The sequence below is a fragment of the Lissotriton vulgaris genome, chromosome 9, assembly GCF_964263255.1.
Source record: "Lissotriton vulgaris chromosome 9, aLisVul1.2, whole genome shotgun sequence".
Classification (NCBI taxonomy): domain Eukaryota; kingdom Metazoa; phylum Chordata; class Amphibia; order Caudata; family Salamandridae; genus Lissotriton; species Lissotriton vulgaris.
The window spans coordinates 823485390-823511534 of NC_141697.1; the positions used below are offsets into that span (position 1 = coordinate 823485390).

General features: G+C 44.9%; 1 protein-coding gene across 1 annotated transcript in view; it reads left to right on the forward strand.

Moving 5' to 3' along the window:
- Positions 1 to 26145, forward strand: part of TOP6BL (TOP6B like initiator of meiotic double strand breaks) — a 2408555-nt gene that overhangs the window by 60004 nt on the left and 2322406 nt on the right. The window contains exon 3 of the mRNA XM_086939520.1: positions 25899 to 26040. Coding sequence (XP_086795646.1) covers positions 25899 to 26040 — 142 coding nt within the window. The remainder of the gene's footprint in view (positions 1 to 25898; positions 26041 to 26145) is intronic.

A 26145-nucleotide genomic window follows, 5' to 3' on the forward strand; every position in this document is an offset into this window, starting at 1 on the left:
TACAATTCCAAGTGTACACTGGAGCCTTAGGACGTCTCCCTAAAACTTCATCAGCTAACACCTCTTCTGCATTTCTAGGGACAATTTTCTCTTTTTCAATCGGACAACCATTCTTAACCTCATAAGCTCTACTACTGGTGTCAACTGCATGCAACAAATCATTACTCTGAAGGTAACTCTCTTCATTAAAAAACGGCTCACCCCTCACCCTTTACACCACTACACTTTTATGCGGCATTCCCACCGGCGCGTCAAGAGGGACCCTTTGACGTCTGGCGGGAGGGGGGATGCCTGGCGCTGACCCACCTGTTCCACAACTACGACCCCCTCACCTTTGAGAACTGCAAGAGAGATTATGGAATAGGAGACTCTGAGCACTATCACTATACTCAGTTGAGGCATTGGGCCTTAAGTCCTCAAATCCGAGAAGGGGCTACCCGTCCCCTAACTAAATTTTAGACTCTACTGGTTAAGTCTTCCTCCATGAACGGGGCCATATCATGGCTATACAAACTCCTGTTGTCCACTACAATATCCCCCCGGCCAAGGTACATGTCAATGTGGGAGGGGCTAGCCCAACCGGGCATGCCTGATGAAGAATGGGCTCACTTGTGGTCTGACATTTTTAAATTTAATCAATCTGCGGACCTCCGAGAAGCCCATCTCAAGACAATGATGGACTGGTATTTATACCCATCCAAACTAACCCGAATCTTCCCGGGCACGTCAGATAGATGCTGGCGAGGCTGTGGCCTACTTGGGGATTTCCGACATATTTAGTGGGACTGCCCGACTATCCGGCCCTTCTGTGAGGAAATCTTGGCACAGGTAAAGGATATGCTGGGATACCTATCCCGACAACTATGGCCGAAACACTTCTGGGCCTCCGTGATCCCATGTTAGAGCACCAGACCAGGGCGGACAAAAGAATCATGTGGCTATGTATTGGGGCCGCCAAGGTTACTATTGCAGTGGCCTGGAAGAAGAGGGAAGCTCCAGCGATATCCCTGTGGCATTCCCGACTCTGGAAACTGCTGAGCTTAGAATGTATGTCTGATATTTTTAAAGAGGACTTCAAGAACTTCGAGTTTAGGTGGGGCCCTCTGGTTTCCTTCCTTTCCCGGGGACTCCCTTCAGCAGTCTGTCCCGCCACAGTTCAGGCACTTCATCTTTTCCAACTCTAAGTAATCCCCACAACTGCAGGTACATGCCAGGACTATTGCGGCCATCACCAGAGTAGGGGGGGGGGCGGAGGGAGGGGAGGGATTTTTTTTCATTGTTTGGTTGTTTTGCCTCTTGGTATGATTATTAGTTTAATCTCAAACTGTGCCCTGGGGGAGAGTCTCGCTCATCCACACCCACTGGAACTTTTCCTCGCAGTTGGATCCGTGAAGAACACCTTTTCCGGCGGAGATGGAGACGGAGCTGCCACGGGCTCTTACTGACCCTCCCGCTCGAACTGGTTGCACCTTGTATCCCTACGTTTTCAGAATCTGTGTCCTTTATTTGAGCTACAAGATGAGAATGGGTACACTGTCGTGCATAATAGTGTTCTTCTTTCTATATATCATTGTTTTTGATATCAACCAATCTCTCCCCTGCGTAGGAAAATGGGCGAATTGTGCCTTGAGTCTATTTTGAAAAACGAATAAAAATATCTTTGACAAAAAACGGCTCACAACTTGAACTATGTTTCCATTCTCCAGAAAAAAAACATTACAAAAATTTGTTCTATTAATTAGTTTTTTCCACTTACTTTTGGCCTTCATAACATTGATTGACTTATCTAGAGTTCGAATTCTATTGATTACTAAAATAAACAACTTCTTTTTTAATTCAAAAGCCTTCTCATCAATACTTTGAATATGTTTCTTTTTCTTATTAAAAGCTGTCTTTCTTTTACAATTCGTTATATTTTTTAATAAATTTAAAACAACTCTTTTTATAAAACATTTATTTGCGAATTTCAACAAACTGATTTTTTCGTCTTTTACTATACACAATTTCTTTACCACATTGTTTTCCATCATTTTTCTTTTTTGTCTGTTTTTTCTTTGTAGTTACAGATAAAAAATAATTTGCAGATTCTCCACACTTTTTTTAGTTTGTGTTATTTTCCTTATAAAATCCTTTGTTGTCTTACCAGGAGCTTTCTTCTTTTTTTCCACACATTGTTGTTTAGATAAATCTTGTACTTGTTTTTTCTTGGAAAAGTAAGCCTGTTTATATGTTTAGGTCTCGCCTGTCGATGCGCATGCGCATCGAGCAAGCGAGACTATGGGGGTTTATCCACACTGCAAGGAATCGTGGCGATTCCTTGCAGTGCCCGTGACTTTTAAGCTCAATGCGCATGCGCATTGAGCTTAAAAGCGCGTGCACATGGCCCCAGCCGCCTGCCTTGCCTACTCTCCTGCCCCCTCACTTCTTGATTGCACGGCCGCTAGGCCGTGCCTCCCCTACTCCTCCTCCTACTCTCCTCCCCTCCCGTCTGTTCCCGCACTCCTCCCACACCCCCGCTCCGCCCCCTCACTCTCTCTGCCCGCCCGCTCTCCACTCTATCAGGCAGCCAGCCACACTCCTCCCACACCCCCGCTCCGCCCCCTCACTCTCTCTGCCCGCCCGCTCTCCAGGAAGTACTGAAGCATGCTCGGGTGAGCCAGAAAAACACATGTCGGAACAGTTCTCGACTTCCGATTTTGGGCGGTGCACTGCTGACCTTCATTTACAGTTGTATATTGCTCGAGCTCGGCACAAAGGCATTGAAGTGCTTTACATGAGCACTATATTACATTACATTACATAATTTCAGAATCATGTTTAAGGCATGGGGCGATGACTCGATGGATGCTAAGCGGATTTTCCCTTTGTCACCGTGCTTTTAATGGGCAGGACGCCTTCCTCCAATCAAACGGCGCGCTCACTTTTCAAGACAGCCGGGGAAACCCCAATCAACCACTTTCCACCGCCGCCATTCTCTGATTTTACTCCCAAGGTGCTCCGTGTCTGAAACAAACACAAGTAATTGCCGCCACTTCATTACTAGCGGTTCACACTCAACCTTTCATCCTAAATGCGCACCATTACGCTGGGATATATATATGTCAATAAAAACGAAAGAACTGCTATCCCAAAACGAAGACACCCGCATTAACCCATCCATCACTTACTGGACATGCTTTGGCCCGCTAGTCGTCCTTATGGTTACCGTCCCATCCTTAATATATGCGGTTATCTATTTCAGACCCTGGTATCATTTTTGAACACGTAAATATGTCTACACGTTTTTCATTTCACAACTGTTATTATCAGCACAGTAATATTCAAGGGCAGTGTTACAAGTTCGCTTTTTTATCGAATGTATATTTTAATGCAGGCTCTTCTCCACAATCTTATTTTATCCTCTACTCCACTGTAAAGCGCTTTAACGTGGACTTCACACGATCCGCGCTATACATAACCGGAAATAAATACATTAAAATAAACAAGGGAATGGGTAGCATATAGGGCTACCAGTTATTAATGCCCCTCTACCACCTGCCCCTCCCCCGCCCAATTGCTTCTCTCCTTAAGAGAACTCACTGCACAGGAAAACAGTGCCAAGCCCCCCAGGGGGCCTGCGTGCGCGTGCAGCAGCTTTCACGCCAGGCCCAGGATGACACGCCTTCCTCCAATCAAACGGCACGCTCACTTTTCAAGACAGCCGGGGAAACCCCAATCAACCTCTTTCCACCGCCGCCATTCTCTGATTTTACTCCCAAGGTGCTCCGTGTCTGAAACAAACACAAGTAATTGCCGCCACTTCCTTCCCACCATTGTCCGCATCAGCGCTGCTGGAGGGGGAGGGCTTCTGCCCTTAAACCCCGCGTTTCTTCACATGTTACTCTTCCGCAGCAGCGTTTGCTTGTCAACGTACATTGGTTTATTTCTCAGGAAATACTTCAAGGGTGTTACTATCCTTAATTTTCAAAACAGGGCATTTCTGGCACGAATTTTACATCCTGGCGTGCACCTCGACGCACGGTACAAAAGGAGTGTCTGTGGCCCAATAACAATTATTCCCATCAAGTATACCAATATAGACACCCCCATTACAAAACTGTGGATGTCACATTCCATTTGACTAGTATTATTACAGCACTGCGAAATGTACATGAGAAAAAACACTGTTTACCGCCTCACAGACTGCATGTTACAATGACCCTACATGTCTTCTAAGAGTGGGAGGCCTCTTCAAAGGGAGATTTTCTTACTGCACACATTTAACCCCTTGCATTCTGGTTTCAGTTGTGTACCTTGATTTAAAGCAAATACATTTATAAAAAAAATACCATGGTATAAACTATATATGCAGAGTGTAATAAGTCACAATACCTTAAAGCTATTTTTGAAACGCATAGAAACAACTAAGTATCATACCATTATCGGCACTACAGGTCTTGTGTTGCGGATTGAGTTTCCTTTTAGAGGAAAGTTTGGTTCTGATTTGCATGTGTGCCAACTGGGGCCTCTGGTCAAGAATTGTAACTTCTGTCATTGCACAGAGCCCTAGAACTTTGGGTGGGCTCGCTCACATGGCGGCCATCTCGCAGCTCGGCTAGCCACGCACCCCCAATGAATCACCGAACTTAGTGGAGAATGAATCAAAATAGAGTGGGACATCACAAGAAAAACACACTCACACTCACGCAACGTCACACACCCGAAGCCTCACACTCACCCTCACACCCCCTAACGCTCACACCCCCTAACGCTCACACCGCCTAACGCTCACACCCCCTAACGCTCACACCCCCTAACAATCACCCCCTAACCCTCACCCCCTCACTCTCACCCCACACCCTCACCCCCTCACCCCCCCACCCTCCCCCTCCACCCTCACTCACCCTCAACCCCTCACCCTCACACCCTCAACCCTTCACCTTCAACCTCTCACTCACCCTCACTCACCCCAGCCTCACCCTCACTCACCCTCAACCCCTCACACTCACTCACCCTCAACTCCTCACCCTCACTCACCCTCAACTCCTCACCCTCACTCACCCTCACCCTCACTCACCCTCCCTCAACCCCTCACCCTCACTCACCCTCAACCCCTCACCCTCACCCTCAAACCTTCTCCCTCAACCCCTCACTCACCCTCACTCTCACTCACCCTCACTCAGCCTCAACTACTCTCACTCACCCTCAACCCCTCACCCTAACTCACCCTCACCCTCACTCACCCTCAACACCTCACTCACCCTCACCCTCACCCTCAACACCTCACCCTCAACCTCAACCCCTCACCCTCACTCTCACTCACCCTCACCCTCACTCACCCTCACTCTCACTCACCCTCAACCCCTCACCCTCACTCACCCTCACTCACCCTCAACCCCTCACCCTCACTCACCCTCACCCACCCTCACCCTCAACCCCTCACCCTCACACAGTGCAATAGGTCTCGGAGCATTTGAGTTACAGCTTTTAGAATTGTTTATGGCTTTTTTTATTTGTAATTCTTTAGCATTGGCTACAGGAAACAAAAATGCTAAAGATTTACAAAAAAAAACCCATAAACAATTCTAAAAGCACTAACTCTAATGCTGCGAGACCTATTGCATTTCCAATGCTTGTTTTCTTTTCTCACTCTTTGAAGGCATATTCTTTCTATAGATAATTAAAATCTGTTGTGAAGACCAAAAAACCTTTTTTTTCTTACAATTATAGACCACTACTAGCATACTACATAGCAATTAGAAGCACTATATGTTGTAAAGTGTGGTTCACTCCATAAGTAAGTTTAAGGCACAGCAGCAGTGTTCCGGCAGTGTAGGAGATCATGCAGGGAGTGCTGTTTCAGGGTTTAGGGCAGTGCAGTGGTGTTTCAACATTATAGGGGCATTTGCTGAGGATGGTGTTTCTGGGTTTAGAGCAGTGCAGTAGTGTTCAAGCAGTTTAGCAGGATTTGCTACCGATGGTATTTTAGGGTTTAGGACAGTGCAGTGGTGTTAGGGCAGTGTAGGGGGTCATTGTGGGACTGATATTTCTGAGTTTAGAGCAATGCAGTTGTGATTAGGCAGTGTATGATATCATGCAAGGGCTAGGAGTATAAAGCACTGCATGTCCTAAAGCCTAACTCATTCCATGAGTACATGTATTCCCATGTCTGGAAACACATGCACTGAGCAAGTGATTCTGTCACAATATTCCTCAAAACACACTGACTCACATTGTGATTCTAGACAAATAAAAATATCCCTTGCAATTCCCTGAAATGATTACTACATGCTACAGAGAGAGTTGCTATGGCATTTCTACAGCACACCCAGGATCTTTATTACACATCATGGAGACTATTTGGGAATTAAGAGGCCTGACACACATACTGCATAGGACTTTCTAGCACTACGTGTCCTAAAGCCTAACTCACTTCATGAGTACATGTGTTCCCATATTTTTAAACACATCAAGTAAGCAAATTATTCTGCCACAATTTTCTGAAATGAATACTGACTCACACTGCGATTTTAGACAAATGACAATATCCCTTGCAATTCAGTAAAATGATTACTACAGTGAAATGGGGTCTTGCTGGGAGTGCTGTTTCAGGGTTTTGAAAACTACAGTAGTATTCACCCAGTGTAGGGGGTAAAGCAGGGGGTGTTTTTTCAGAGTTTAAGGCACAGCAGCTGTGTTCGGGCAGTGTAGGAGATCATGCAGGGAGTGCTGTTTCAGGGTTTAAGGCTGTTCATGTTTCAACATTATAGGGGTATTCGCTGAGAATGGTGTTACAGGGTTTAGAGCAGTGCAGTAGTGTTGAAAGAGTTTAGCAGGTTTTGCTAGGGATGGTGTTTCAGGGTTTAAGACAGTGCAGTGGAGTTCAGGCAGTGTAGGGGGACATGGTAGGATTGATATTTCTGAGTTTAGAGCAATGCAGTTGTGTTTGGGCAGTGTATGGTATCATGCAAGGGCTAGGAGTATAAAGCACTGCATGTCCTAAAGCTTAACTAACTCCATGAGTACATGTATTCCCAGGGGCGCAACTAGGTCTTAATTTCGGGGGGGGCTAACATGGTAAATGAAGGGGCGTGGCTAATGTTAATCAATGGGGCGGGGCTAAAATGGCAGATAATCAGGATCGATTAATGCTCAGGTCAAGCGGAGAAAACATGCAACCCTAAAATTACCCCCTCGCACCCCAAAACCCATTACCACCCTGAACCCTGAAATCATCTCCCTAGAACCCCAAACCCGCGCTGATCCCTAAAATTACCTCTGGCACCCCAAAACCCATACCCGCACTGATTCTTAAAATTACACCCTTGCCCCCTCAAATCCATTACCACCCTGAACCCCAAAATTACCCCCCTAGCACCCCATACCCACCCTGAAACCTAAAATTACCCCCTGGCACCCCAAAACCCATTACCACTCTGAACCCTAAAATCAAACCCTGGAGCCCTAAAACTCATACCCGCGCTGATCCTTAAAGTTACACCCTTGCCCCAAAACCCATACCCACCCTGAACCTTAAATTCTCCCCTGGCACCCCAAAACCCATACCCTCCCTGAACCCTAAAATTGCCCCCCTGACACCCGAAAACCCACACCCACCCTGAAACCTAAAATGTCCCCCCCTCACACCCTAAAACCCATACCCGCACTAAACCCTAAAATTAACCCCATGGCACCCCAAAACCCATTACCACCCTAAACCCTAAAATTACCCCCTGACATCCGAAAACCCACACCCTCCCTGAACCCTAAAATTCCCCCCTCACATCCTAAAACCCATACCCACCCTGAACCCTACAATTAACTCCATAGCATACCAAAACCCTAAACCCTAAAATTACCCCTGGGACACCAACACCCATACCCACGCTGAACCCTAAAATTACCCCCTGGCACCCCAAAACCCATGCCCACCCTGAACCCTAAAATGTACCCCTGGTTCCCCAAAACCCATACCCACCCTGAAACGTAAAATTACCCCTGGCACCCCAAAACCCACACCCTCCCTGAACCCCTAAATTACCCTCCTGGCCCCCAAAACCCATACCCGTCCTGAACCCTAAAATTACCCTAAGGCACACCAAAACCCATTACTACCCTGAACCCTAAAATTACCCCTGGCACCCTAAAAACCATACCCACTCAGAACCCTAAAATTACCCACTAGCACCCCAAAAAATGAACACTACAAACTTACACTAAATTTGCATATTCAGAGGGAACTCTCCTCTCTGACGTTTCCATGTAAGTCACTTAGAGTAACCTAGATATGCAGGCAGTAAGTAATGCTGTGCTGAAGAATGCATTAAAGTTACTGAAACTTACATAAAAAACGGCTGCCTGCTCTTCTGATACTATTCAGTTGAGTTGGGTTTCTCCTTGCCAGGGCCTCCTCTGCTTCTGCGTCGTTGGTGCCCTTGGATGCAAAAAGAGAAATGGCCCTGTTCACCATTTATCTGATGAGCAGTACCCTGGATGTGAATTCCATCCAAGTGCACAGACAGCAGGGGGAAAGGGACGGCCAGTGCAGGTGAAGCTTTACCTTTGTAAATTAATTCCTGCTGGCGTCATAGCCCAGGGTTTGCTGTCTGTGCACTTGTATGGAATACACATCCATACAAGTGCACAGAAAGCACACCCTTGGCTATGACGCCAGCAGAAATTCCTTTACAAAGGAAAAGCGTCACCTGCACTGGCCGTCCCTTTCCCCCTGCTGTGTACATCTTCCCACTCCCACCCCATGCTGAACACATCAAGTGCTTGGGTGAAATCCCTGCCTTCAGGCAAGGATATCACCTCGGCGCCAGTAAAGGAAAACAAGAGGTGGCGGCAGAGGGTTCACTGAAACTGTTCAGAGGCGGGCTGGCTCGAGCTGCTGGGCCTCTCAGAAAGCATCATAAAAATGACATTCTCAGCTCCGATGCGCAGTCATTTCAGTGCGTGTCAAATTAGCCCGGGCTGAAGAAGACGACGGGGGGGCTGAAGCCCGGTGAGCCCAATGGGTGTTGCGCGCCTGTGTATTCCCATGTCTGCAAACACATGCATCAGTTGTCCTGATGAAGTGAGTCAGGCTTTAGGACATGTAGTGCTAGAAAGTCCTATGCAGTATGTGTGTCAGGCCTCTTAATTTCCAGATAGTCTCCATGCTGTGTAATAAAGATCCTGGGTGTGCTGTAGAAATGCCATAGCAACTCTCTCTGTAGCATGTAGTAATCATTTCATGAGTTAATGTTTTTCCCAAAGCAGACAAATTCAGAATCAGACTCTATAAAAATAAACTCCTGCTTCCACATTAGAACACATTTTTCTTATTAACTTAAAGTGCACAACATAGATCCCCTTACAAATTAACTCACCTTTTAAAATGCTTTTGTAGATTTAGAACAGTGTCAATCACACACCAGATTTTCTTAAGCAGAATCTCTGAATTGTGCACCAGTCACTGGAACCATAGAATGGCATTGATTCCCTCTCATTTTCCACAAATATTCATGTAGATAACCAATGACATTTCAAAACATTTTAATTGGTTCTACATTTCAACACTTTCAAACTCACATAATGTTCAACCTTCCCCCACTGCCCTCTCTGCCTGTTACCATGGTAACACTCCATAGAACACCTAACTGAACACACAGGTGAAAAGTTCATCACACAATGTTGCAAACCAAACCAGCAAGGCTGTTTGACTTCTCAATATACCAGCTTATTCTGTCCATTGTTCCTTTCAATGACTTTTTCTTAACCATTAGCATTACTCCTTTTAAAAAACAGAAGCATGCACCCTAGTTTTCAATGTTGAATTTTCAGAAACCACCAATCATTTCTTTTTTTTCAAGTGCACTGAATCTCATCCACATTTTTTTCTAAACTCCTACTTTTCAAAGTGCCAATTCATTTCCAGCGCCCATCTGAGTACAACCAGATCTCCCTTCAAGATGCTTAGAGTGTGGATTGTGGGACACAGCTATATTTTCTGGAGTGAAAGGTATGCAGCAAATAGATGCTTTCCCAACCTTGATTTACCAAATGTGGATATTATTGTGGATTGGCCAGAGAGGATTGAGATGTCACCAATTGATGCCATTGGTAAAATCCTTTTTGCATCTCCCACACCCTGACCTCATAATTGTGCACTGTGGTGGCAATAACCTAGGCACTTTGACTGGGGTAGGTCTGGAAATGCTTTTAAAGGACACCTTTGGGCAATTCATGTTACTTTTTCCACAAACTGCCTTTGTATATTGTAATATATGCCAAAGGCAAAAATGGAACTGGTCCAACCAATATTGTCCGCAGATTGAGAAAGCAAGGAAACATGTGAATAAGTCTGTTTCTGCTTTCCTCAGAGACTATGGTATGGGTTCTATATACCACAACAACTTGCGTTACAACATGAAAGGCATTTATAGAGGAGACGGTGTACATTTCACAGATGAGGGGAACAGAGTCTTCCTCTTGAACTTTAGACTCTGCATTGGTACTTACTTGTAGGTACAAAAAACACTCAATGAACACAACGGTTCTCTTTAGAGCCAACCAACATCTAAACACTCAAACTTGTTATTTAACTGTATTTCTTTGTCTTATTTTTGCCGACGTACGCGCACCGTGAGCGTACGGGTGCGTGCACCGGGCGGGTACCCCGCTATTTTAAAAAAAATCAGATGTTTTTTTGGGCCTTCGGGGTCCTTCAGGGACCCCCTGAGAAGGCCTAGGGCGTCAGGGAGTCTCTACCCTGCCCCCTTTTCACCTTCTCCACTTTTGTTTTTGGCTCTCTTCTGCCTCGGAGACACAAAATGGTGGCCAACACTTCCTGGTTTTGACCGATTGGAATGCTGACAGATGTCTAACAGCAAATCAGAATTCCGCTCGCGCACACCCGATACGCGCACCGTACGCGCACCGTGCGCGCTCCTAGATATATATTTATTTTTTCTTTGGATTTTCTCTGGAACTACTGGAGGGATTTACACCATTTAAGCAAAAGCGTGATCTGCGAATCAGACTTTACCATTTTGCCAAATTTCTTGTAATTTCGTTCAGCAGTTCGGGCTGTAGCCGTGTCTAACAGGGGCGGTGGGTGACATTTGAAAGTGGTGGGGCGCAAAGCGATTTGCATACAGCACCGTAGCGAGCGCAGCGAGTGAGCCCGAACCCCAAAAGGGGGGTTTGGGGGGGTTACCCCCCCACGAAAATTTTGAAAAAAAGAAGAAAAATCATGCATTTTCAAGCAAATTTGAGAAAGCAGGAAGGTTAATAAAGCAATTGTGAAAGTGCAGTTATTACATTAATAGATGGCATAACATAGGTAGCTGCTTATTCAGTATAACCACAGAGCTTCATACATTCCGTCCTATTATGCTCAGGTGCTGAATTCAGACTATAAGACTTTAAATAAATACCAGCTTGAAATACCATGTTTTAACAGTGTGGCTCACACTCGCACCATGCACAGCTTGAGGCAATTAAATAAAGGCATGTCAGTCGCAATGATTTAGATTATCAGCGTTCACAAAGTGCCGTCCTGCCGTCCTTAGCAGTGCCCACCACATATAATAATACTGAGCTTATAAAGCGCCTGGTTACACTTGTCAGTGTGTCCCCGCTCTATACGTGCCCAGTAACCACCTAATTTCCCAGGTCCAAAAGAAAAGGTCTCACTATCTACTACAGCCATGTTCGAGTTGTATTGAAATATGTAGGCAGCTTCAAAAAGACTCAATATAGGTAGCATGCGCTATTAAAAAAATAAAACACTTTCACAAAATACCTAAGAAGGTGTACAATTCACAGGGACTGGGCAGACACAATCACTATGCGTGGCAATTTGGGTATATTTTAGTCTTGCAACTAGCCCGAGGGAGGGGCAGACAGCTAAACAAGTCTTGGTGCCTAAAACAAATGTAAATGTGCTCAACTGGTCAAATTGCGTTTACGCCGGTTTTGGCTGTAAGTGATGGCATCACTTCAAACTTCATGACAATGCAACCTATCTTATACTGTCAGTGATGGAACTTTCAAATATTTACGTACATATTCACATTGTTTTCTGGCACAGACTTGGACCTCCTAGCACTAAAGATACATAAATCATGGGGAATTAAAAAACAGGATGAGATTTCCTTAAATAGGCATATGTTAACATATTTTTGTAGTATAACAATAATATGTACTTATGAGTGTAGTGTTTAGTTATACATGGCGGCTTAATTTGCTAAATTGTGACAGGCATCCATGTATGCATGTTCAAGAGTTAAATAAACACAGGAATATACCATTTTACGGCTCCATTTATTCTCAAAGCACAAAATAAACATTGACATATATATCAGTTATATAGGCAAAAAATAAATATGGATAAATACAGACGGAAATGTTAATAAAATAAATACCATAAAACCAGGAGCCCTAATCATGATGGATGATCAGGGGGATACGTCCACACCACGGGTGAGTCAGTTTGGTGGCCTTACTCCAGCCACTAGACAGTGGTTGGGGGAAGCTAGTCTAAGGAATATATAGAGGTACATGCATCCCACATCCACTGGATATACTTTCTTTTCAGCCGCACATACTACAATATGAGCCATGTAGAGACTCGCCGGCACCTAAGATCTGCTGGCTCAATACTTAACTCCTATGTTCACATACTGACAGATTCATTGGCAGCCATAACCTTATTTCCACAGACTAACAAAATATCAGGCAGCTCTGTCTCTACCCTACGGGAGACCATAATGGTGGTTGAGTGTGCCACTCTATTGCAATAGCCACAGGCTAAAATAGGGATCCACACACCAAGCGGCTTAAATTAGAAACCTAGGTTAAGGAACTGGAAGTCTCTCACACCCAATACGGTTCAGATGCAGTTTTCGCTGTCAGCTAACGGCAGCACAGAAGCCACTACAAGCACTAGATATGGGTTGGGCAGAAGAAACATTGCTTAGGATGAATGCCACCGATAATGAGTCGTGCCCCTAAAAATGGAGCACAACATGCAGATTTAGGTGCTTTCTACATGTCCCAGTATTTCCTGGGTCTTCTGCTCCATTACATTTCATCATATTTGACCTGCTGGAATGTATAAGGGGGGGAACCAAAGGTGTTGTCTTTACTGAAAATGGGAAATACCAGTAAAAAGAACCAGATGATATGATTGGGTTTCTGCTAACTTACAACGTGCAAACCAATCTATTTGCGTAAGGACCACACGAAAAACCCGCGGATGCGCTTCTGGTATGTTTTATTGTAGACTTGGAGACTAAGTCAAGTTCAAGCACAAGATGAAAACTTTGTGACTCACATGCGTCAAACCTTTAGACTTCTGACTCTAATTAGCAAAGCAAGACTGACAGGGTGATTATTAGGAGGCAAACATGTCCCCAGGGGGGCGCGAGGTGCTAGTCACAATGAAGTTATCTCAAGACATCCAGGACCTCTGTAGTTACATTATGGCTATTATAAAAAGTCTTTATTATAGGAAAAAATCATTTTTATGCTGCAAGAAGATGGAGATGACAGTTTAGGATGTTGAGCGGTAGTTGTAGCTGAACTGCGCGCCCAAGGTGGTTATAAAACACTTTAAGATTGAGCGGGCCTCTTGCCGGCCTGCTCTGCGCTCTAAAGGGGTAGATTAATTTTTGTGAAACTCACTCTGCGCGCATTCAAACACTGGCTAACACCGTCTCCTGATTCATCACAGGAGAGCAAATTCGTCTTGTAGGTATTAAAATGTGTATTGGAAAGGCTACGTTGGAATCCTAAAGAGGCAAGGGGAGGACGTGCAACCCTAAATATCGAAGGGCAGATGAAATGGGAACCATACACTTCACAATGTGCAATGACGTGACATGACAGGCAAAATATCACGTTCCCTAATCAAGCTCCCACCACACCTCGGAATACGAGGCCTGTGCAGTTCTGGCAGACCCACCCTAACCTTACAAGAGTCCCCAAACTGTGCCCTCTCCCTCTCAAAACCACCACACACAGCTGGCTTAGGGTAAACCAGAAATATTAAGCTGGGGTCAAAAAGGCAGAGCGCATGCTGGCACATCGTCTCAGAGCTCAAGCAGTGGACCGGAGGATCACTGAACTGAGGCACCTGGCGGGTTCCCTGCGGTCTTGGGATGAGGAATTTGCCCATGACTTGGAGGCTTTTTACGCCACCTTGTATGCAGCAGATACTCTATTAGACTGTGATGCGGTAACCCCTCTCCCGATCGCCGCACTCACCGTCTTCGGCATCTTCTTGGAAACTTTCCACAACTTCTGCCAGCGACTCCTGCTGCACCTCGAGTCTCGCAGCCCCTCCAGGGACGACTGGCACCGGGAGGCTGTGGGGGGGGGGGTCACACACCGGGCATGGGGGGCTCTCGCCGGGGTCTGCTTGCTTCTCCTCCTGCCCGGGGTCCCGCCACTCTGCCCCCGCCCACCCACGCGCGGCATCCAATAATGGATGTTGCGCGGTGGACCAGCCAATCCTGGCGCTGCATGCAGCACCTGGATTGGCTAGGGGGGCACACTGTGTACTCGCCCTGGGCAGCCTTTGAAAACCCGGCCCGGCTGAAGCCGCACCCCTAGCCCCTTCTCCATGCCTAAAGTGTTTTGCTGGCATTGGCGCATGCGCGGGCAAGTCTCAGCCCGGTAGTCTCATGTGCACAGTGCTGGCCTGCTGCAGACTGTCACTGAAGCAGCTGCAGCAGACCAGCAGCCCCACCCCCCACCCCCTGCGCACTCCGACCGCACCATTACATTGACATGATCCGTGTCGTCACTCCCGCGCTGTGCGTGGCGCTAATTTGTGAAGATAGAATTAGTGTGTAATTATGTTTGCTGGCTTAAGCTTAGCTGCAGTGCCACGGTGCGTCCCGGGCTTAGTGGGGCTACGCCCCTACGCCCCAATGGACGCACCGCGCCTGGTGTCTAATCGTCCTATGGAAAATAACATGGGGAAAACACGTTTTGGGACCCCCCTTTTTTCTCAGCCCCCACTTGACAATTCCCCCCAAAACTTTCAGGGAAGGAGCGGAGCAGAGCGGGCCATCTTCTTTGAGAAATTCACGAAGATTCATCAACCGGCGCCAAAGTAATTCCCAATAGAATGTTGCGGATTTCCTATGGAAACTAGGTCCTAACTATAACTACCTACTGGCGACCGCCAGTAGGTAATATATATATATGTATATCACAGCAACTCCTCTCGAACTGCAGATTTCCACAGGAGAAAAGACAGGAGCCCGGACCTCAAGCCTTTGTTTATTCAGAGGAGCATTTCACTGGCACATAGGTTAGTCCATGCCGGAATTCCAGCTCAGTTAATTCCTGTCACCTCATGTGTGTGATGCTGTCCAACTCTTGAACACCTGCCAGCAACAAATAAACTTTATAGGTAGGCTTAACTTAAACTGTAACGAGTCCAAAGGTTAGTACAGTCATTGTTCTCTGTGAAGAAACAAGTCGGATAGAGTAAGTGGGGTGTCACCTCGCTCATTATTGCTTTTCAGTTAAGTTTGGCCTTTGGAGAATCCAAATCTGTTTTACACGATGCTAAACCATGACCCTATACACAAGTTTCTCTGGTTGTTTTCCTCTAACTAACTAAACTACATTTTGAGTTAATTCAGGCCCTTTTCAACACATGCATAACCTACTTGCACTACACTAGCCCTAAATTTCCTACGACTCGTGTACACAATGGCAAAATGAATCCTTTCCTTGGCTTAAGCTCTCCTATGGAGTTAGCAGCACGCCACTTTGAATTATTAAAATGTGCACTGAACAAATAAAAATTGACATCCCTAGAAGTGACAAGTAGGAGTGGAAGAATTTTCCTTCCAATTATATTGTTTCCTTTTCTTCGTGCATTTCACAAAAAGTATTGGGCATGTTTATGAAGGACTTTGGCAGATTTCCCAGCCTTTGATTTGTGTTCCAGATCGATTTCATTATGACGGTGTGCTTTTTGAAATGTAATAAATAATATTTGTCCTTTTGATTGCTCTTCTGTGCTGGTTTTTATTATCCCAGATGAGCTGGGTGCCTAAGACTTCAAAGTCATATGAGACTACAACACTTGTAGCGATGAGGGCTGTGCATGAATAGAATGTAAGCCATTCATTTATGGTATGAGGCAGTACAACAATGCAAGTTTTTTAATCGGTAGCAGCCTCCTTATATTAAAGCGCTTCTTTCCTTTTTAGGTCTTGCCTAGCGTTGCAGCGCGAATGCGCTGCCATCGCTTTGCAAGGAATACAGTATACACTATAGTGTGGAAGCTTCGTGGAAACTCCACCCACTCTCTGGCCTATCTTTTTCATTGGATTAGGTCCTAAATGCTGCCTTTCAATTGGTTTTAGCCTTGTTAGTCCCTCTTCCTCATGGCCATGTCCTCATATATATATACTTCCATAGCTACTGGCCCCATTACTTTTAAAACTCTTTTGTTCCCGTGGCTCCCCCACTCCCCTCCTGCAAGCTGTGACTTCTCGGCCCATTACAACCCCCCCTCACTCCCATTTGTGCATTTTTGCCCGCCCGCACTCTTCTTTTAAATGCAATCGGACTCGCGTAAATGCGAGTTCTGTTGCATTGCAAGTGCTTGCTAAAATAGTGCGCAGTCAATAACATTTGACATGCGCACGATGCCTGACATCACAGCACTGCCCCTTCCTTCCTCACCATCTCTCTCTCTGCATCTACTGCCGCGCCTGGAACCCTCGCCTCCTCCAGCTCCCGGCACTGCACAGCTCACCATGGCTAAAACAGCAATGGGTCAGAGTGAGCCCCTTTTCTTATCCGGCGGAACCGGGTCCGGACAGTTGGCCTGAAACGGATTTGGGGCAGTGCAGACAAGCACACGCTTTGTACTCGCAGGAAAAATAAATATTTTAATGCTGTTAAAGCTACTTGTGTAGTGGCTAGGGGAGTTGCCTGATTCTTAAATGCCCGCCGAACGGGACGTGCAGTACTGCATGCGCCAGAGTAGGTGCGCACTGTAGCACAGCCAGCAGTCCATGCTTCTTCCACTTTTACAGCTCCCAATTTGTTATGTGCCTTCTGCGGGTGGGCGCCTCCAGGGCACTGCAGCCATTCTATTCCTGGAGCCTCTGTGGAGGCCCCTTGTTTTCTGTAGCCACCTCCCAATGCTGGCCCGTCCGACCCCCGGTGTCTTCCCGCCGTGGTCTCTGCACTGCGGAGGGGCCCAGAAGCGGCGGTGATGGACCCGGTAGAGGTTGCTGGCTCCTGACAGGGTCAGCCTTTTTGCTCGGGGTGCACTGTTGGGAGGCGGGCTGCGATGAGCCTGATGCTGGCCCGTCTGATCCCCGGTGTCTTCCCGTCGGGGTCTCTGCACTGTGAACAGATGTATCAAATTTTGGTATTCTAAAGAACACTGGAGTTGCCTTGGTATGTGTTAGGTCTGCTGGGACATCCCCATGCTGAAGTAAGATTTAATTAGATTCACAAGCTTCCGCTAGGTTTTTCAGAAGAGCTGGAGGTGTAATATCCTTGGAGGCAGCACTGTCTCTCCTGTTCTTAACTAACTCAATCATTTGGACTAGTGAGAGAAGAAAGAAATGAACTCAATGAAAGTTTGTTATTGTACATCCTAGGCCCTTTCTGACCTGGGAAATACGTTGGGGAGGAAGTCGTCCTACATTCATGTTACAAATGTTATTCACCTTGTTTGCCGAAAAGGATGCAAGTCTTTGATATAAGATGGCTGGAGGATCCAATATCAGTACATTGATGGGTGGGTGCATGTGTAACCTCTTTATTGGCTTCGAAGAGTTTAAACAAGATCTTGGGGACCCATAAAGTCTGGGTTTGTCTGTGCCTCACAGGGTTTATTTGCACATGCTGCCTGGCACTAATGTATGCAGAAGGACCGGTGCTCCCAGCTATGACCCTCGTTGTACATTCCCACCAGATGCTGGGCCTGTCTGCAGTTGTGTCCAGTGGGGACAGCTCTTCTGGAGTGCAGCCCGTCCTACATTACCCCATAGAACAGTCACAATATATAGCCCGACCAAGGCCTGTTATAAGAACATATTCTCAGCATGCTCTGATGTCACATCCTCTGCTTCTGCATGCCCACTAATTAGCAAAACTAGGGCACAAGGGGTTACATTAGCGCATCTAAATACAATCCAATTACACAAATGTGCCTGCAGGCATATTAGACTAGGCGCTGTGCCCAGCCCTAATGTATGTACATGACAAAGAGCGTTTGAAAACTCCACTTGTACAATCTTTTCAAAGGTTGGCATTGCTAGCTGCCAAACACTAATGTATAAAGAAAGCACACTCCTCATATCCAGGAGCACACAGTGCTTTTCCTACTAGGATTGCCTCTGTGTGGTGTGCGACCCTAATGTACTTAGATGGCACAATGCTCTCAGACATGACCGGCTTGCAAATTTGCTCTCAAGGTGGCATTGTATGCTGCAGAGCCTTAATGTAAGTCGATGGCAGGATGCTTGCATACAGGACCCTGTTGTAGGTTCTCAGGTAGAGGTTCAGTGGCATTGCATGCTGCCTGAATTTAAATGGGCCATCTTGTGAATGAGATAACAATGGCCGGAAACCCAAGCTGACATCACCAAAGAAAGGAACATTCTGGAATGCCTATTGTTGGTGTCAGTCAGTGATGCAGAACTTGGTAAAAATCTATTTTTTCTCTCTTTCATGGTTTGCCTTGTTTAATGATGTAATCATACGTCTGAACATGGCCTCCGTTAGGCAGTCCAGACTGTAGGTAGCTCTGGCCTATCTGGCCCTCGTGCATGCAGTCACAACACACTCCTATACAGAGCTCCCTTTTAGATTTAGTGTCAATTTAGCTTCTTGTCTGCATGTCCCAGGGCCTAAGGGATAGTGATTAGATAAAAACAAAGATCATGATCTTTGGGAATGGAAGCATCACATTGCAATAATCAATATTCCAACTAGCTACAGATCGAAGATGACAGTTTCTTTTACACCAGCTCTAGTGGAGGATGCCGAACACCACATACAAAACCTCTCCTTGTGGAACTCTTCACCATTCCAACTCAGACTAGAGAACGACTACCTTTAACTTTGCAAGGCTGTAAGTGCTCCGAACCCAGCTCACGATTGTCCATCGTTTTCTGAGCCTACTATGCTGCAGGTCAGGCGCCTATCATCTGTCATGCATTCCGCGTCCTATGATGCACAGGACTTTGTTGGTTCTTCCCTAAGGCTCTGTCTTCATTTTGTACATCTACACCCTCACATGAACAAACTTTGCCACATCACCACCGCTAAAAGGCTGGCCATAAAACATTTAATAAAAACTTATCAAAATTGCGAAGTGACCACATTCTTTATTATTTTCACTTGAAAACTAAACCCTTTTTAAGGCTTTGCACTAACATTAGTATGTTGTCGGCCTTTTATCGGAGGGTTTACAAATCAAACACAAATGAGCACCCATGCACTGTAGCCACATGTGCGAATTCCCAAATGTGTTAATTTTAATTAGCAGATATAAAGTCCCTCGCGAAGGCTGCCAGTAATGTCCCATAAAAAATAATTCCAACAAAAAGTAGCGACAGTACACTTGCTGTCCTCTAAAATATTAGCAATAGAGGACCAAACCACATCCCGTGACATAATTGTAGTCGAAAATAGCACTACACTTTCTATGAGACATGATTTGTGGTTAACATAGGTCCGATGGCATTTTAATTTGCTCAGCTTTTGAAATAATCATACTATAAGATGCCATTGATGTAATTGTGGGCAGCCTCCTAGGAGGTAGCACATATACAATGGTGCGCACAAGGCTGGAAATGATTGGAATTCTCATAATTGACATTTAGTTCCTGAAATTGTCATTACTGGTTGTCGTTAACACAACACATGCACATTTCCCACACATGGTGGTACAGTGCCAACACAGTTGCATTTGCATTCATTGCATACATGTGGAAGCAGTTTTTGCATAACCATCTATTATCCTTGGTATCATCCCTGTCTTCTAAAGGACTGGCGCCTGGTCAGCTCTTTAATAGAAATAGAAACCTGAGCTCTAAGTCAGTATTGCACCCATCTATATGGATAACCAACATCTATTTAGCATACAAATCAGCCATTTTTAGATGTCTTTGTTGCAGGGTTTTCGTGGGCTGGGAATACATACTTAACCTTGAGATCCCCAGGTTTGCCTTCAAAAGGTCTAAAAATATCAAGGACATCTTAGTGCAAACCAGGCTTAAACAAATTGAAACCCACAGGCAAAATACACTCTGGCAACTCCCTCCAGTTAAGGGACACTACCCCTGTGGTTCATGTAGTGTTTGCCCCTTTACTAGTATTATCAAGTCCATCCAGTTAACAGAGACATTTCTGTGGGAACTCCGATGCCACACCAACTGCAACACCTCTAACTGCATCTACCTACTTAGATGCCCATGCGATCTACAATACGTGGGCATGACCACCCGCCCTATCAACATCCGCATCACAGAACACAGAAGCAACTTTCATTGCAAAAAAACTAATACTAAGATGTGCAGGCACTTTGTAGACCATAACCACACTGCTGACTCACTGAGATGGCTCATCCTTGAGACACCAAGCAACAAATCTAAGCAGAACTTGTTCCAGAAGGAACAGAGGTGGATACATCGGTTAACCTCAGATAGGCGGGGACTTAATGAGGATATCCCGTGGAGTGCGCTATAATAATTGGCCTTCATATACCTCTTTACTGTACCTGCAAACATACCAACACAAGGTTGCCCCCTTATCCCCATCTCCTGCCTTGTCCGGCATAAACTATAAGAACTTAATCTTGTTACACATGTGTGTACAAACCTCCAGATTAATGTGATTATATTAATACACATAGTTCCCATGTAAGAATTGGCAATCACTCCCTTTTCTACAAACACTTGCATGTATTACACTCATATCAATGAGTATTGGTCCGTTCAAAGATGGCCCCCATGATAACGTCCAATCCCACATGACACTCATGGCGGGATCACCTTCAGCAATGACCACGCCCCCAACAATCACTTAACAGACCTGAACGCTGAGTTCCATTGCTTTCCGGATCCCGGTAGCGATGGGTAGGCACAACGGGCTTTGATCGAGGCAGCGAGAAGTAAGTGTTTTCCCCCCTTCGCTAGGTAACAGACGTTATGATTGACATGCGGTGGCGCGGCTTGCACACCGCTGACCCGTACACTGGGGATGTCTCCCGTTAGTCTAACTTATTGCGCGCCAAACTCCCAGACGCGATATGAGCACTGCGAGGCAGCACTCTTTTATTTAATTTGACCAGTGAGCACTGACTCCTTACCGCGATATGGGCACCGGGAGCGAGATCTAGAGATAAAGATGAACCCCTTAACTTTTTTGGCGAGTTTCCCTAAGGTCTTCACCACGAAGCGCTAAAACTAAAACGCGATGTAGACAGTACAAGGGAGCGCTCACCCTCACCTTTCTAAGTTGAGACCAGGACTGATGATCAGGCTATCGTCTTACGCTAACCCCCCAACTCGTTATACACACTGCGAGGTCACACTTTCGACCAGTGAACTATGACACGCCGCTTAAAAACGCCCTAATCTAACAATAGACGGGGAGTTACTGCAGCCCCTCCTCCTCCCTCTATTTAGCGGCAACGACAAGGGTTGAGCAATATGCAAACTCCACGATGCACTCCACTTGGGAACCGTCCCAGTAGGCGATTAATGCTTTACCTTAACAATGGGAATAAGAATATTTTAATAGTGGGATCGAATATCTGGTATTTAACATCATACATTGTTAACGAGGCTGACGTGGCTAACTAACCCTCGCTACACTGCGATGACATAGTGCTCCATACTGTCCGCCGGCCACCGCTTTCTTACTCCAACTACAACAGGCACCTGTTTAGTAATGATAAAAACGATTCATTTAGCGTGCTTTTTTACTTGTCTCCCTCCTTAGCCTTAAACCCCTATGGTTCCCCCCCCTTGATGTCAAACCTACCGGATACTGTTGACACCTAGTTAAGCACAAGCAGTGGTTTGATATAGGTTATCTGGCGCCACTTAGAAAGTCTCACAGTTGATTTGAATTCGAGATTTATATCTAACGGTGCTAAAAAGTAGAAGGAACCACTTTAATCCTTCCAAAACACGGCAACAGCCTTAGACAAGCTATAACACTCCTTAGCACACGTATGTCACAATAATGTTATATATACAGGTGTTTCCACATTCTGATACAATCACAGAGAGTAGTTGTCATTGGTTCATCAGTTCGTATTTATTCTTGTTCACTGGAAATTTTCCACACAGCCGACACGTGTTTCGTCGTATTTGGGAATGTAACCCACGACTTTTTCAAGGCTATTTCCAGATCTGTTCTCTTTTGATCAGTATGCGGTGATAATTCCAACCCGCATGGGGGTTCTACGGGGGTCCTCTGCTGTCTAATATTCAGCAAGTGTTGTCCAATTGACTTCAAGTATCAGTCTTTACAGGAAGGCTTTCGCCCGATGTGTTCCTAACGCAAAGTATTCCCCGTTCAACGGACCCCCGCAGAACCCCCATTCCCAAATACGACGAAACACGTGTCGGCTGTGTGGAAAATTTCCAGTGAACAAGAATAAATACGAACTGATGAACCAATGACAACTACTCTCTGTAATTGTATCAGAATGTGGAAACACCTGTATATATAACATTATTGTGACACACGTGTGCTAAGGAGTGTTATTACTGTTGACACCTATACTCCTTGACCATTAGGTGAGTAACATGTTACCCTTGCCATAGGTTGTGAACCAGAGACTCTGAAGAAACTGCTGCTGTTTTTAATTTGTTTTAATCTATGGATGCTGTGTTGTGTTGAATTGTGATATAAGTCAATACATACTGGTCACCAATCACCACTAGTATGTCACTGCTAATGTGTCACTTTATCCACAACAACACGGCGTGTTCACGGTCACAAAGGGCACTTGTTGTCACTGTACTATGGTAATGATTTCTTTTGTCTCCTCTAGGCAAGCGCAGTCCCACACAGGTAGTACAACAGGTAGTACAACTGTAAATATTAACTGACACTTTACTAGGTCATGTTCTTTAGAGATAGATGTAATTAACTAGGTCCTGAAGAATCGCAGCCAATGTGCATAGGCGAGAAACATGTTGACCTCACGATATGTAATGTAGTCCTGGATCGTGCCGTGGAATCCTAATTTCCTGCAATCATAGGCTACCCACTGTTTTTACTTGTGGCAGGGGACCACCAGAATAAATTGATCTCCGGTACCTTGTGCTACATTTTAAATCCACTTATCTACACTATCCCTTCCTTCCTGGCCCCTCACTCTCACTTCACCCATAGGCAGTTGGATAAAAGATCTCCGTCAAAGAGCCCCTCTTTGAGGTGAGCCCGTAGGGCATTGCACCGCCTGCCCTACGAGGAGCAAACGCCTATGATGAAGCATGACACTCGCAAGGGTGTGTGAGGCCATTAAATCCAACAAATTGGATACCCAGAGTAGCCCTCCACTGAGCACTACCTCTACCCTTCCTGTGACCGCACCTTCCCTTCTTTTCTCCTTTAGGAACAGCTGAGTCGCTTTTTGTTAGTCACTGTCCCTTTGGGCTCTGATTTTGGCTGGACCTTCCATTCTCTATTTTCCTTGAATGGTAATCTGAGCCCTTGGATCTTCACCTGATCCACTTCCTCCCCTTCTTTTGAAAATACATCTTGTATCACATGACACTTCGTTCCTAGTGGAAGACTAGAATTTACCACTTTGTTCTTTGTGGTCGTCCTGAACCTGATGGTTCTTCCTAATACCTTCAATCCAAGTTTGGAAGTAACAGTGGGTACATAAACCCCATGGGAAGTTTTTGCATGCACATGGTGTCAGGTTAGTTTTTGCAGCCGATTACTACTTTGACCATGATCAATAGGGAGCAATAGGCAAAAATGTTTGCTGTGACTGTTTTGTATACAGTGTTCCTTCTACCACTCTGCTTTAAAAATACAACTCCCAGCGCAAAATTCAGGAATCAGTTCTTTCTGCTCATCCTGTAATGCCAGCAATAAAAAATCGGGTGTAAAAAACGGTATAAGCCCAATTTTCTGCTTTGTGTAAAAACACAAAATGAATGAATTTAAACAAAATCTAGAATGATTCCCTTACAGCTCCAAGCGACTTTTTATGTCGAGTCTTGGCAGCGCATGTGGTGTTCTGCGAGGCACACTGTAGTCAGGTAGCCACTTGACGCTCCGCACATTCTCCGCCCATATTTTTCATTGGCTTGTGTCATTGTCCACTGTAAACTGTGGCTTTTCATTGGTCAACAGGCTTAGGAGTCCCTCATTAGTACCACCGCTTTTTACATTTTTTTTTAGCATGGGTGCTGGGGTTCGCATTACAATAGGTCTCGCATTTGCAAGTGTTAAGCTATACCATTGTAAATGACTATGCCTATTATTTATTTGTTTTAAAATCAACACATAAATAAAAGGCATTGTCATATACAATGGCAATAGCTCAAACTCCCGTAAATGCGAGACTTATTACATTGCAAATGCTTGGATACTTTAGTATATACTTATGTGTATGTACTTTGTGGGCTCTGGAGATCAGCCCTATGACTTGTCTGCTTCCGCGTAGGGACTTTTTTTTATGTTCACCTGCCTCTATTTGACTGTCTTGATAAAAAAAAAAAACAGCAGAGGTCAGTAAAATACTAGAATTGCTTTCTGCTGAGGGACTTGCTTTTTTTAATTTTTCTGGCAACCGCCTCCGTTTAACTTTCTTGATAGAAAACGACCAGCAGAAGTCAGTAAAATACCAGAATCACTTTAGCATTCTCTATATTCCAGTCAATAGAAATTGTCTACTACGAGCACCTGTAGACAATAATATTTTTTTCATATCTTGTATTTTCAGTGATATGACCAACGAAGGCCCTGATTTTATATTAAAAACAGAACTTTGGACTGTACCATTTCCCGCTGAAAGTCAATATTTCTCTCCATTTGTTCCCATACCTGGCGAGTCATGCAGTTTGGTGCTTACTTTCCCTTCATGTTAAAGAACAGTAGATGTTTCAGCCCCTGGGCTAATGTGCTGCATAGCTAAATACTTATAAGGTCTCAAAGGCGAGACCTATTGCATTGCAAATGCTTGTTGATACCAGGTTGCCACTTTGCCAAATTGTCAAATACCCTCTGCCAATAATGCAGTAACGGCGTGATTCTGTTTTTTCTGTGGCTCAAAAGTTTGAGTGGAAATCAAATGATAAACCTGTTAAAACGGCATGAATTTTAACAGTAGCTCGTAAGGAATTGCAATGACGGCAGCTTGTGGGTTGACGTTCTGCAATGAGAACTAAGGTACAGTGTGTACGTTAAGTGAATCAGGTAGCAGTATGAAATGAGACTGAGGAGTCAGCAGTTGAGCTTTGCATCCTAATCCTGCGTCTGGGTGATACTTTTGCGCATAACAAGGCAGACACAACCGAGTAATGCGTTCATAAGTGTTAGATTCCGTTAGAGTACTGGATACATTTAGCTAGAAATACCTAAAATACCCGAAACAAATAGACCCATTGGAGAAATGACAATAACATACATACATTTCTCTTGCTTGTATTGCACTGATAAACTTGAAGAAAATGCTTGATATTACTGAAAAGTTCAACTGTAAGAACTTGAGTTATTACATTGTCATTTCCTCAAAATGTAGACCTTTTCAGATTTTAAAAATCTGTCATTTACCAGACAAAGTAGACTTAGGTTAAAAAATAGTTACTTAATTTTGATAAAATGTTGCCACATTTGATTGGCTATATTTATACTTTTTTCTATATTATATGAAAATAATTATTGTCTTTGTTTGTCTCCAGATTTTTGAATACTTGTTCGTTCACATAAAGTGTAAAAATGGAAAACTAGCAAGAATGTACTGTCCGGAAGGAACTCTGTTCATTGCTATTAATGCAGAGAGCTTGAAATGTGATGTAAACCAACTTCAGTGTTTTGCAACCAGTAAGTATTTGCGTATGTGTTTGTTTAAAACAACATACTAAGTGGAAATGTATACATGTGGATTTATGTTGTGTGATACTAAATACAAAACAAAGAAACACTGCT